The 12,418-nt window shown below is 45.9% G+C and overlaps 1 protein-coding gene and 1 non-coding gene across 2 annotated transcripts; both read left to right on the top strand.

The window, feature by feature from the left end:
* The first annotated feature begins 1,676 nt into the window (after window positions 1-1,676).
* Window positions 1,677-2,675, top strand: LOC126522319 (uncharacterized). The gene has a single exon (XM_050171047.2). It carries the CDS (start codon window positions 1,677-1,679, stop codon window positions 2,673-2,675), a length of 999 nt encoding a protein of 332 aa, XP_050027004.1.
* A 294-nt stretch (window positions 2,676-2,969) lies between these two features.
* Window positions 2,970-3,042, top strand: TRNAA-AGC (transfer RNA alanine (anticodon AGC)). Its single transcript has one exon. It is a non-coding gene; the product is annotated as a tRNA-Ala (tRNA).
* Window positions 3,043-12,418: the final 9,376 nt, after the last annotated feature.

Here is a 12,418-nt window from a genome sequence, read left to right as displayed (position 1 = left end):
GCCGCGGGTGGCCATGGCCACTGATCCACCACGACGGGTCACAATATAAATAGTTTGTCACGACGAGATGAAACGCATTGCGAATTTCGTCGTCCCTCGCTGTAAGAATATTTCGGGTGAAAAAAGTTATGCAGATTAAACAGCGCGGTTTGGAATCTATTTGAAGCCAAGGTTTCGCGAAGCGGTTAATCAAACGCTGTAAATTTTTCCATTTCACTGCTGCGTCCTTGGCAAAAAGGTAACGCGAGCATATGTGCTGTCGGGCGTTCGTGTCACGCAGTGTGACACCTGCGCCAATAATTCGTGTTGGCACGCTAGAGGAGCGCGTGCAACTGTGGCCTGATGGTTGGCGCACCGGGCTGCTCGATGGGGGACGGAGGTTTCTTCCAACCATCGGTTAATTCAGTTTTTTTTTTAAGGTATTCGCGATTCGGCTAGACAGCAGCACATCCGACAGTCATGGTGAGGAAAGTCCGGCAAAGATCGCAAGGACGGCTTCGCTTTACAGTTATTTCGATTTAGGTGCATGGCTAGGAGGTAGAACTTATTGCGGAGCTCTCTCATAAGGCGTCGCTAATAGTCCACAGCACAGCTTCGGTACGTCTCAAGAAACAGTGCAAAGGTAAGTGCCGCTAATGGGCTGACCCACCACGTTACTTAAGATGCCAAGCGAAATCCTTGCAGTAACCGGTCGTCGCTCCGTCCACCCTCGCGATCCCTTTTTTTCGACCCAATTTCACGCGTGAGACGTTATACACTGAACTGTATAAAGTAGAAACTCTGTTACGTGGCGACCGCGTCGGGCTCGAGAAGAAATTAATTTTGCCGTCGGAACGCTGCAGAAGAACAAGACGCCTGGTCCTGATGGCCTTAGCGCTCAATTTTACATAAAATTTCAGAAATTCCTCTGTCCTTTTCTGGAGCAGCTTTTCGAGGAAGCGTATCAATATGGTGAGCTTCCTCCATCTTTCTATCAGGGCCACACAACGTTAATATCAAAGAGCACTGATGATGAAACAATAAAGAGAGTAAATGGATATAGGCCGATATCGTTATGTAACCTGGATTACAAAATATTTGCAAAAGTACTGACAAATAGATTACAGACAGTCATTACTGAATTAGTAGGTGATCATCAAACATGCGGAATTCGAGGCCGCTCTATACAGACAAATGTTCATATCGCACGTTCAGTCCTTGAGTGCATAGAGGGTAGTACGGATCAAGTAGCTCTTCTCCAGATTGACCTCGCCAAAGTCTTTGATAAGGTTCAACACGAATTTTTGTTCCAACTACTGCGACATATTCAGTTAGGGGATGTATTATGCAATGGTATAACACTTTGTTATAAACATTGCACTACAAAGTTAATTGTGAACCGTACCCTTTCAGATATAATACAAGTACAGTCATCCATTCGTCAGGGTTGTCAGCTCTCGCCTTTACTCTTCGCCATATTCTTAGAACCGCTTTGCTTAAGCGTGCTTTGTGACTCGAGCATTAAAGGATACATGTATGCCGATGAGGAAATTAAAGTGCTAGCTTGTGCAGATGACATTGCCTTCTTTTGTGTCGATAAGCCAAGCATTACCAAGGAAATAAACGCTACCCTGCGTTTCTGTGAGACTGCAGGCGCTACTGTAAATTTTGACAAAAGTAGAGGCTTTTGGCTAGGCATGTGGGCGCTCACTCCCTCTGTATTCGCGAATATTCATTGGAATCAGTCTCCGTTGCGATATCTTGGAGTACCTCTCGATAACTTCCGTAATAGTGGACCTCATTGGACGTCCACGATAACCACTATCCGTCGAAAGGTGACAACCTGGCAGGGACGTGATCTCTCCATTTTTGCGAGAGCGAAGACATGCAATACATTTCTCGCTTCTAAGCTTCTTTATGTTCTGCAGGTCTTGCACTGCTCATGTGTCCATGTCCAGGCATTTCATAGAATATTTGCATGTTTTATTTGGCATTCATCTTGGGAAGCCATGAGAGGGGACAACCTTTTTCTCCCGCTTGAAAAGGGAGGACTGGGTCTTGTGCATTTGTTTGTGCGACAATTGGTCATGCGCTTATTTTACCTTAAAAATGGCCGTCATCCATTCCTTCTCGCAGTTAATCGAGCACGTCTTGCGTCACACCTCCCTTTTCTTTTTGTCACGACAAACTTTGCTCAAGAACTACCGTTATGGGGCTTCTTAAAGGAACCTGTCGACACTATTTCATTCTTAAAAGCCAGATTCACCCTTGAATATTTGTTTACCGTTAATCGCACGTCGCTAAATGTAGCACTTATAGATAACCTTTTCCCTGAACCTCTGTACCGAAAGCCGTATCTGTCTCTATTTGGTCAAGATGTTCTTTGCCGTGTCCGTAGAATGTGCATTGCGCCAGCAGCGAAAACGTTTTTCTTTAAGCTGCACGCCTCCACACTGCCAGTTAAAACGTGGCTTCAGGAAAAAGGACTGTATGTACCCTGGAATACAAGTTGTAGACTTTGCAATCAACCCGAGACAATAGAACATTGCTTTATACTTTGTCGTGACGCATTTCTCTTTTGGGACATTTTGCAAAGAACTATCAAAAAAGGCTTTCCTCTCACATATTATGGTATCCGGTTCCTTCCTTTCAAAAAGACAGCCAGTAATACACCATATGATTTGTTTATGTTATGAGGACTTTATTCATTATGGAGAAGTCGAATGATCGACAGACATGCCGAGCCACCTCGCTCGACAAGGTCTATCTTCCGAGAAGAGACTGCTAAAGTCCGTAGTGGGGTGGCTACATATGATCCCGTCCCTGATTGGATTTCGCGTCTGGACGCCTGTGTTTGTTTGCCAGAATTTTGAACTGTCATTGGACTGTATACTATCTGTGAATTTGTTTCTCTTATATGTTCATATGTAATGTAACTGCATTGGTTTGACAGTACCGATAATTCCATGCAATAAAGAAGAAAAAAAGTCGGGGGTGTAGCTCAGTTGGTAGAGCGCTCGCTTAGCATGCGAGAGGTACTGGGATCGATACCCAGCACCTCCACGACTTTTTTTATTTTATTTTGTCGAGAAAAACAAATATATAAAGCAGTTCGTTATTCGGTGTCCTCCTTCCAATACGTTGAGAATAAGAAATGCATTTTCTTTAGACGCATTTGATAAGACATTTTTTTTTCACCTATTCACACAACTTTCGAGGAAGGCTGTCAGATTTCTTAAGAGATAATGCTGATTCATTGTGGCCCTCTCGGTGAACAATTTGCCGTAACATTGCAAGTACCAGTACTACTAGAAAATTTAAATACCAGGATATCACAGGTGCGCTTTCACCAAACGGTCGGGGAAGCAAGACACAGTAAAACAAGATATCAACTGCCTAACAATCGCCTATAACATTTAAACCATCATTCTAAGATGTTCATCACAAAATCGGTATTTGCTCTATGATGCGAACGGATCCTTTGTTGAAAATATACGTGTATTTTACTTACTTATGCAACATCATTTTGTTACGATATATTTTATATACACGCTTTGCTGGCGTTCGGCTGCTCAGCACGAACTGGCGGGTTTCCTTCCCACACATGGCGGTCACATTACCACGGAGGCTGATCGTGCAAAAGCGATGATTTACCATGCTTTTGTGCACGTTAAGTAACTTCAGGCAGTAAAAGTTATTTTACAGCCCTTCATTACGGCAGTTTCGGGATGCTTATGCAGTACAATATTAAGCACGATTGTGTTAAGAGGAAGCTTTAGCTCGGGTGCTGCTATCTAAATACATGTAAAATGAGAATTCGTTTTTCTCGGCAACCACTGCACCAAATTTCACGAGGTTTGTTGCATTTAAAAGAAAAACCTAAAGTCTAGCGACTGTGCGTTTCAAATTTTTTAGTTAGCTTGTCAATATTTTATTAAAAATTGGCAAAAATCGAAAATTTTCAGAAAACGAAACTATCAAGTTTACAACTCTGTAACTCAACACCGACAAATAATACCACAATTCTGTGAATTGCATCTAGTAGTACACCTAGAGCGTACAAACTTGATGTGTTACACATGAATATAAAAAGAAATTAGTGATATGGAAATACAGCTTTTGTAGAGCCCTCGTAAACAACGCAACAAATTCACGTAACATGTAAAATTACATATCAAATTTGTCCGCTTTGAATGATCTAATGGATGCCGTTTACAGATCCGCGATATCTCTTTTTGATGCAGAGCTATAAATTTTTAAAAATCGTGCTTCTATTTTTTCCAAACGGTCGAATATTTGAAAATCCTTTTAACAAAATTCAAGCCCTAAATCGAAATTCCGCTTCCAACAGTCACTAGAATTTACCTTCTCTTTCAAATGCAACAAATTTCATTAAAATCGCTCCAGGGGTTATCTCAGCAAAACGTTTTTGCGTTTTACATGTATTTGAATAGGCCGCGTCGGAGTTGAGCCCGAGCTAAAGCTTCCTCGTAAGAGGAAGCTTTAGCTTGGGCAAAAATAAATAAATTTAGCAGGCTTAAATAAAGTTGGCTCCAATCCAATCCAATAGCTCGCGCCCAACTCCAACACGGCCTATTGAAATACATGTAAAACGCATTTGTTTGCTGCTCTCAAATGCCTCAGGGGTACTTAAATTGGATTTTGCATCGTTCCACAGATGCGACAGTGGACATCTGTGTGTGCACGGACGCAGCCTGCCAATCAGAAGAAGGCGTCTGCTCCTTTTCAGAGTTGCAGGCAGTGAAGGGCCAGCTCCGGAGCATGATGCAGCGACTCCGCCAGAGCCAGATAAAGCTTGCGAAGATGAACGTGTGAGCAAGCAGACAAAAAAGAATGGATCAGGACATTCAGAAGCCGTCTGCTCGCGAAAAGTTGATTTTTGATCAGTGCTTGATGAAAGCGAACGCGAAGTCTCCAACAGCTGTAAGGTAAGCTAGTGAGATGCGCGCAAATGCTGTGTTGCCCTTGTATGATGTAGGTTGCTCAGTAGCAGGGGCGTAGCCAGGGGGGGGGGGGGGGGGGGGGGGGGGGGCTTATGGGGCTTCAGCTTCCCCGCGAAATTTTTTCGTGCTGTCCATGCACCGCCGACCAAAGCAACCCCCGGTGCCGAAAATCATTCTAGATTTTGTCTAGAGGTCTGTTTCACGCTCGAAAAGCCATTTCACCGTGAAAATTGCGAATTCGGGCTGGATTTCGCGGCCACGCCCATGCGGCGGGAGTCGCATAACGCAAGCAGCCCCAGCCGAGCACGAAGTTTCAAGGATGTTTTGATGGCGAACGGGCTCACCGCAGCATCTCGCGGATGCTGCGGAATCTACACTATATCATGGAATTTACGGAGCGCGTGGATGTCAATTCCGAAATTTTATGGCTATAAAGTGCTCATAAACTGTTGATTTGAAAGGCGTATTGACATTTCCAAACGTGTACTTTAGATTTTCAATTGCGCAACTTTGTTAGTTTAATGCTCCAATAAATATTTGACGCCAAAGGTCCATTGATTTTTCAAAGTCGTACATCGGGGCATACAACGAAACAAGCCAAATCAACACGATATCAGAGAAGTTGGCAAAACCCGCAGCCAGGCCCGATGAGACGAAGCGTCGCGGTGGTTCTTTCGTGCCGTCATGTCACATTAAAAAAAATCTACATTTTTTTTCACCTGCGCCAAAGCATCCAGTGATGACACTAAAGCCAGACAAGGTAACTAGGTTATTTATTCTTTCTACTTTGACATTTAATCGCGAGGACACGCGGGCTGCCAGAGCCAGCCAGGGCACATGCGTTTTTCTCGTGTTGCCCCGACCACCGCGCGGCGCACTTCGGTGCGCGTTCGGTTTTCTCTGGCCGAGTGCTTTTTCGCCTGGCAGAGCTCTGGACGCTTTCTAGCTAGCAGACGAGAAAAAGAAACAATGGTTGCTAGCCCCCATCCCTGTGGGTATTCGACGGACTGCACCGCGGTCGCTTGAGCGCAACCTCTCCAGAAAGTCTTGTCTCGCCGGTGTATGAAACCGAGCAGTATGCGCATGGTTCTTGGTGGACCAAGCGTCTCGTGTTTTCTTCGATATTCCTTCAATAGTCACATTAGTTCCCCAAAGTAGGCGTTCGATTGTGACCAACATACTTTGCGTTTTTTTTTTCATTACGGTGCCCCCGCTCCACAAAAGGAAAAAGAAAGCGTTGTTGCGGTGCAGCGAATTGTCGCATGGTGAAAGTTCTATTTTGTTACTTCTTTTGCGGAAAGTAATGGGCCATGGGACGCTTCAGTTGACGGATACTCTTATTATATTATTGCGTAGCAATTATATGGACACTCTAGGCACATTCCTGCCGTCGCCGTCGCCCTCATGTTCCGCATAAAGTCCAAGGGCGATAACATCGTGACCCCGCGCCGCATGCTGTATGTGCGAGTGAATGCATGGGGGGGGGGGGGGGGGGGGGTCAGGGGAAGGGGTGAGCCGACGATGGTGGCTCAGTCGCAAGGGACAAAAGTGAGGAGCAAGCGCGCCGCCTTCTGTCGCGCGCGATACATCGGGGTGAGTGGATGGAATGGGGGCAGGATCTTGGATTCTGTGAATCTGTGATTGTGCATCATGTTTATTTGCCTTGTTTGACGCATTATATACCGTGACTTTTTCTTAGTTACGCAGATTTATTGGAGACTTACTTATACGTATGTTTAAATATCTTGTTGCGAGGTTTTGTGTGTACGTGCAGTGAACTTCAATTGTTTCCAGTGGCACTCTTTTGCCCTTTATCAAGCTGTATCTTCGCATTTGTATATTCTATTGTGTCTCCTCATTTCTAACGTACGAGGGCGAGTCAAATGAAAGTGAGCCTACCCACCCCGCGCAATTATGGTTCTGTTCATTATCTCCAAGGCCTGCGCGTAGCACACAGGCATCTCTCATTTACAAAAAGTGACACGCAGGTGTGAGGATAAATATTCTTTAATGCTCTCATGCACTGGGTTGAACATGGTTGCGTGCCGTAATGGACGCTCCAGAAGTTGAGCAGCGTGGGGCCTTGAAGTTTTCGACAGCTGAAGGTGCTTCCCAAAAAGAAATTGGTCGCCGTATGGCTGCCGTGTAAATTGAACATTGCATTTCATTTGCCACTGTGAAGCGTTGGAACAACGGTTCAAAGAAGGACGGGAAAGTTGCAAAGACGATCGCAGACCGGGCAACAGCCATCGTGCAATCACCCCTAACGAAATTGCAAAGGTTGGTGAGCTGATGAGACAAGAACGGAGGATGCGCATCGAAGAACTGGCAGAGCGCGTGAGCATCAGTCACGGTTTGGTTCACGCCATAATTCATGAACATCTCGGTTATCGTCTCTTGTGTGCGCAATGGATGCGCAAGATTTTCACCCACTGCCAGAATAGTGAGACGATCGGCGCTGCCTTTACTCATCTGATCCGCTATCACAATAAGGGTGACAATTTCTTGACTCCAATTGTGATCGGAGACAAACCATCATGCCACTACCACGAGCCTGAAATACGACGGCAAAGCTTACAATGGAAACATTCGAATTCACCACCCCCAAAGAAAGCAAAGGCCTTCTTTTCTGCCGGTAAGGTGTTTGTTTCCGATATTGTGAAACGCCGGATCGGCTGCGTGTCGCAATCAAGAACAAACTACGTGGAAAATTGACGAATGGGATCATCTTGTTCCACGACAATGCCCGTCGCCACGTCGCTGATGTGGTTAATACAAAATTGGCGGGAAAGTTCAAGTTCAAGCGGGAAACGCTGAAAAATCCGCCATACAGCTCAGACCTGTCGCCTTGCGAGCGGTTAACCAAGGGGCCCGATTTTTATTAGTCATATCGGGCCCCTCGGTTAACCCCCTTTCTTCTCGTTTATTACATAACGAGGGTCTTGAACCCGGCTACATTGATGCCTTCAGGTAGCATATGTGGGCTTATTGACCAGTTGCCTTCACCCAAAAATATCACGTTCTCGTGACGCCTGCGGCAAAAAGGACGTTTCACGTCCGCCGCCAAGGTCTGTGAGTGGTGGCGCTGGCTAACACACCCAGGGTTCTACTCTGACACATACATACCCAAGAAAAGTGGATAGGGAAACAGGGCCGCGTTAGCGCAATTGGTAGAGCATCGCACGTGAAATGCGAAGGTTGTGGGTTCGGTTACCACCTGCGGCAAGCTGTTTTTTTCATCCATTTTAATTTCCATTAACTTATCGTTTCTTTATTTCATTTATTAAGGACAAGTAATTTCCATGTTGTTCTTGGTGTCAGTGTTTGTTGGCTTCTGATAGGACTGCGCAGTACAGTAGCACTAGTTGAGAGCCTCCTCAGCTCTGGCTTCCGCTATGTGCTCGTAGAAAATTTCGGACAAGATCCATTGGAGGTAACTGTATTTACATTTCAAGCTAATGTGCTATAAATTGGTTTCTCCTTCCATAACTTATTTGGGATAGTGAGGCATGTTGCTGGCGATGGAGGGCAGCCTACCGTCCAGCACTTCTTATTCATCTACATTATGCTGTCTGTAAACAACTTGGTGCGACCACCCAAACGTGCTTCTGTTGATGGTGATGAGCCACAACTTCTCCTCAAGCTACAGGCCTCTTCGAAAAGGAAAAGTCTTCTAACAGTCAGGTAGTACACCATCTTTTACCATTTTGGTATAAAAGAAACATTATTAGAAAGCAAAACAGTATTTTGCTTTCAAAATATCAGTGATAAACAACTAGTAAACTCAAACTTGTAACGTGTTAACCACTCACGCCTCTGGTGTATACGTGCTCTCAAAAACAATACTGGAGCATGAGGACGCGAAATGTGTGTTTCAGGTTGATGCCCTAGCAGTCCTCTTCAACGACGTTTTATTGAAGCCACCAGACAACATTCAAGTGGCCTCGGCTTCAAGCCAAGTGCTGTCTCCGAAAGAGTGCATACTAGACTACCTCGCAGGATATGTGACGAAAAAGTTCCTGACCATGAGCTGCCTTAGCTGTGTTCAAGCTCTGAAGGGCTCGCCTCGGCAAGCAAGCGTCCTAATACTTGCCAAGTCAAGAGGTTTCCTGCAGGTGCCGTCATGCCGACTGCTCAGTCTCCTGCAGATTGTGGAGAGCTGCGTTGAAGAACTCACTGTTAATAGAGTAGCTTGTGCGGACATCTACATGAACATTGCGGAGAGAGTTCTCTTGGATAACCGCACTTCAGCTGTTGCTGTAGCTTGTGGCTGTCACTATGTGGGCACCACGGCAGAAATTGTGAATTTATTTCTCAGGTGCCGTCTGCACTTTTTCACAAGAGAACAAACTTGCACGGGCAAGTAAGCGCGCAGCATGACCAGCCGGTGGGGACAAGAAGGTGATGTGCTGAATTCCTTCCGTAACAGTTTTAGCCATGCAGACAAGCAGCAGTTTTTCTTTTCACTGCCTTTTTCTCAACGCGATAGATAATTGTAAAAGAAATGCTTTTTCCTCTTTTCATTTTCTGATATGTAGATCCTGTTCATTTTTCTATATTAAAATACTTCATTAAAGCGAACATTGTTTAACTGCGCTAACAAACGGACCACAGAGACAGCATGGGACAAGGACGGGCGCAGACTTGCAACTAATGTTTATTCCACAAAGACCACATATAAGTACACCCCCGACATACACCACTGCGCGTGCGCGAAAAGAAAAAAGAAAAGAAAAGATAAAGGAAAGGAAAACTTTGTATCTGCAAAACGCGACCTACTTACGCTCGTCAATAAACCTCATCTCACTGTTGTGTAAATAAACTGAGGTGTCACTGACAGAGTCTTGTCCCTTCTTTCTAATATGGTACGCCTCGAGTAGCTCTCTGGCTCGGCTATCTCGGCAGCGGCACAAAATCTTTAGTTCCTTCATGATCGGCTTGCACGGGCACGGCAAGATGGAAAGCAATATTACTGAAGACGCAAGGGAGCGCAAGGATAAGAAACGTAAAGTTGTGCCTTATGTTCACAAGACTTCCCACAACTTAAAAAAAGGTTGTGAAACGGTATCGATTTGAGATAGCTTTCTCGGCTCCCGGCAAGCTCGCTGGGCTATGCTCGCGCATAGGAAGAAGTAACGATAGGATCCAAGGGTGCGGAACAGAACACACCATTTTCCACGTAGATTGCAGTGTTGGAGTAGTTTATCAGATACCTCTATCATGCGGCAAAGTTTACATAGGCCAAACAGGAAGGTGCGTGAATGTGCGCTTGCGTGAGCATGAATTGTCAATTAGAAATAAAACGAATGCGCACCTACCTGCCTGTCCACTGCTTGGCGTGCCCGCGCAAGCCGATCATGGAGGAAGTAAAGATTTTGCGCCACTGCCGAGATAGCCGAGCCAGAGAGCTACTCGAGGCGTACCGTATTAGAAAGAAGGGACAAGAGTGTGTCAGTGACACCTCAGTTTATTTACACAACAGTGAGACGAGGTTTATTGACGAGCGTAGGTAGGTCGCGTTTTGCAGATACAAGGTTTTTCTTTCCTTTATCTCTTCATTTTTTTTTCTTTTCTTCTTTCGCGCACGCGCAGTGGTGTATGTCGGGGGTGTACTTATATGTGGTCTTTGTGGAATAAACAATAGTTGCAAGTCTGCGCCCGTCCTTGTCCCATGCTGTCTCTGTGGTCCGTTTGTTAGCCCAGTTAAACAATGTTCGCTAATATGTACCAACTCGCCCAACAGCAAGTTCTGCTATACTTCATTAAAACTGCTTCGTAGCTTGCTGTTTTATGATGTGCTTTCCATCATATGTATTTTGCATTATTGCCTTGTTCAGTGTAAATATTGTTGCGCAGCAGTGTCATGTTCACAAACATATGTTTTCAAATGTGCCATTATACTGAAGCTTGTGACGCAATGGGCATTAGCGTCTGCTGAGCTTGACACGTTTTGGGGCATTTTGTACCACGTTATGTGGTTCACACTCTGAATAAATGGGCAGTGCAGCAGCGTCATGTTCGTGAACACGTGTGATTATTTTTGTTTACATTAATGACGCGAAACACAGCTTGATTCCAGTTAATCAAGTCTCCCCAGTGCAGTCTTCATTACGCAATCTCACGCCATGCAAACGTAATCCGTCCAAGTAACACACGCTGTCAATATGAAGCATGCCACATCGGAGTGGAGGTGACAGCGAGACTGGTCCCAGAAGGCGAGACATTTGTGAAAGCGCAACGAACGCGAGAGCTGCAGCTGCACGGGCGCCTTTGCGTAGCTGCGCAACGTAAACTGAGACCCCCTTTCGTTCGTACAATGGCTACGTAACTTATCTTGTCAAAGTTACACGTTGCAAATGAACAAACGGCAGTTGCAAACTCGGGAGTGAGGCTAGGCTAGACGTCAGCGTGTATTCACGCGACACACGGACGTTGCGTTGCGAAAGCTTCGTAGTTCCCGCTTTGAAATGTTGCCGACGCTCTGCGATAGGCTGCAGAAGAATGAAGTTAACTTTTATAACTGTAAACACGGGAAATCAACAGATTTTCTGTTTTGTAATGCAGCAGTGGCAAACTCCCGCGGCGTAGACGGTCTCATTGCAAATAGCTAGCGCGATCGGCGCTGCCTCAAGTCTCGCTGCGAGGCTTAAATTTGCGAGTTAGCGAGTTTCTTAGGCTCGCACGGTGTCACAAGCCCAAGCAAACGACCTATTCGCAAATAAATAATCTCATGCTCCCCTGCCCGAGATAAGGAACTGCGCTGTAAGGACACATACATTCAATATCGCGGCGTCGCCACGACTGCCTCCATCGTTGCCTTGTTAACTTGCAAAGGTAAGCGAAAGAAACATTTTCAGACGCAGATGCAATTACCACATTCTACATATGGCGAAATATGAGTGATAGGATAGGATAGGAATAACTTTAATAAAGTGCCGGCAAACGACAATTTAACGAGTCGTGACGCTGGCCAAGCGTCGACCCGGGGTTATACCCTACTCTGCACTAGCCCAGTTGGGCCCGTTTGTAGTGGGTCATGAGGCTTGTGCTTTTCGAGCGCACCCCGGGCCTGCTGGACGGCCCATAGTTGTGAGTCCTTGTCTGCAGACTGCAGTGCACTTTGAAGTTCTGACGGGTAAGTCCTGGACGTAGCTGCCGTCGGGAACCTGGCACCGTCCCACATTATGTGCCATTGGTCCGTCGGACCCGCTGCACAAACACCGCACAGCCCACTCGGATAGAGCTCTGGGTGAAGCACGTGCAGCATTGCGGGGGCGAGGAGTGACGCGGCCTGTATTTGTCTTAGGATTACGCCCTCCTCCCGACTGAGTGCGGGGTGGAGAGGCGGCATTGTCCGTCGAGCTAAGCGGTAACACTTGGTTACTTCATAGTTAAATATTAGCGCTTTGATGGAAGGTAAACGGTTGCCTCGAACCGGTACAGCAGTTTCAGCCTAGTGCAGCGCGCGCGGACGC

Source organism: Dermacentor andersoni, chromosome 6 (genome assembly GCF_023375885.2).
Source record: "Dermacentor andersoni chromosome 6, qqDerAnde1_hic_scaffold, whole genome shotgun sequence".
Lineage (NCBI taxonomy): Eukaryota > Metazoa > Arthropoda > Arachnida > Ixodida > Ixodidae > Dermacentor > Dermacentor andersoni.
Note: the sequence above shows the minus strand (reverse complement) of the source record. Positions and strands in the feature narration are given on the sequence as shown.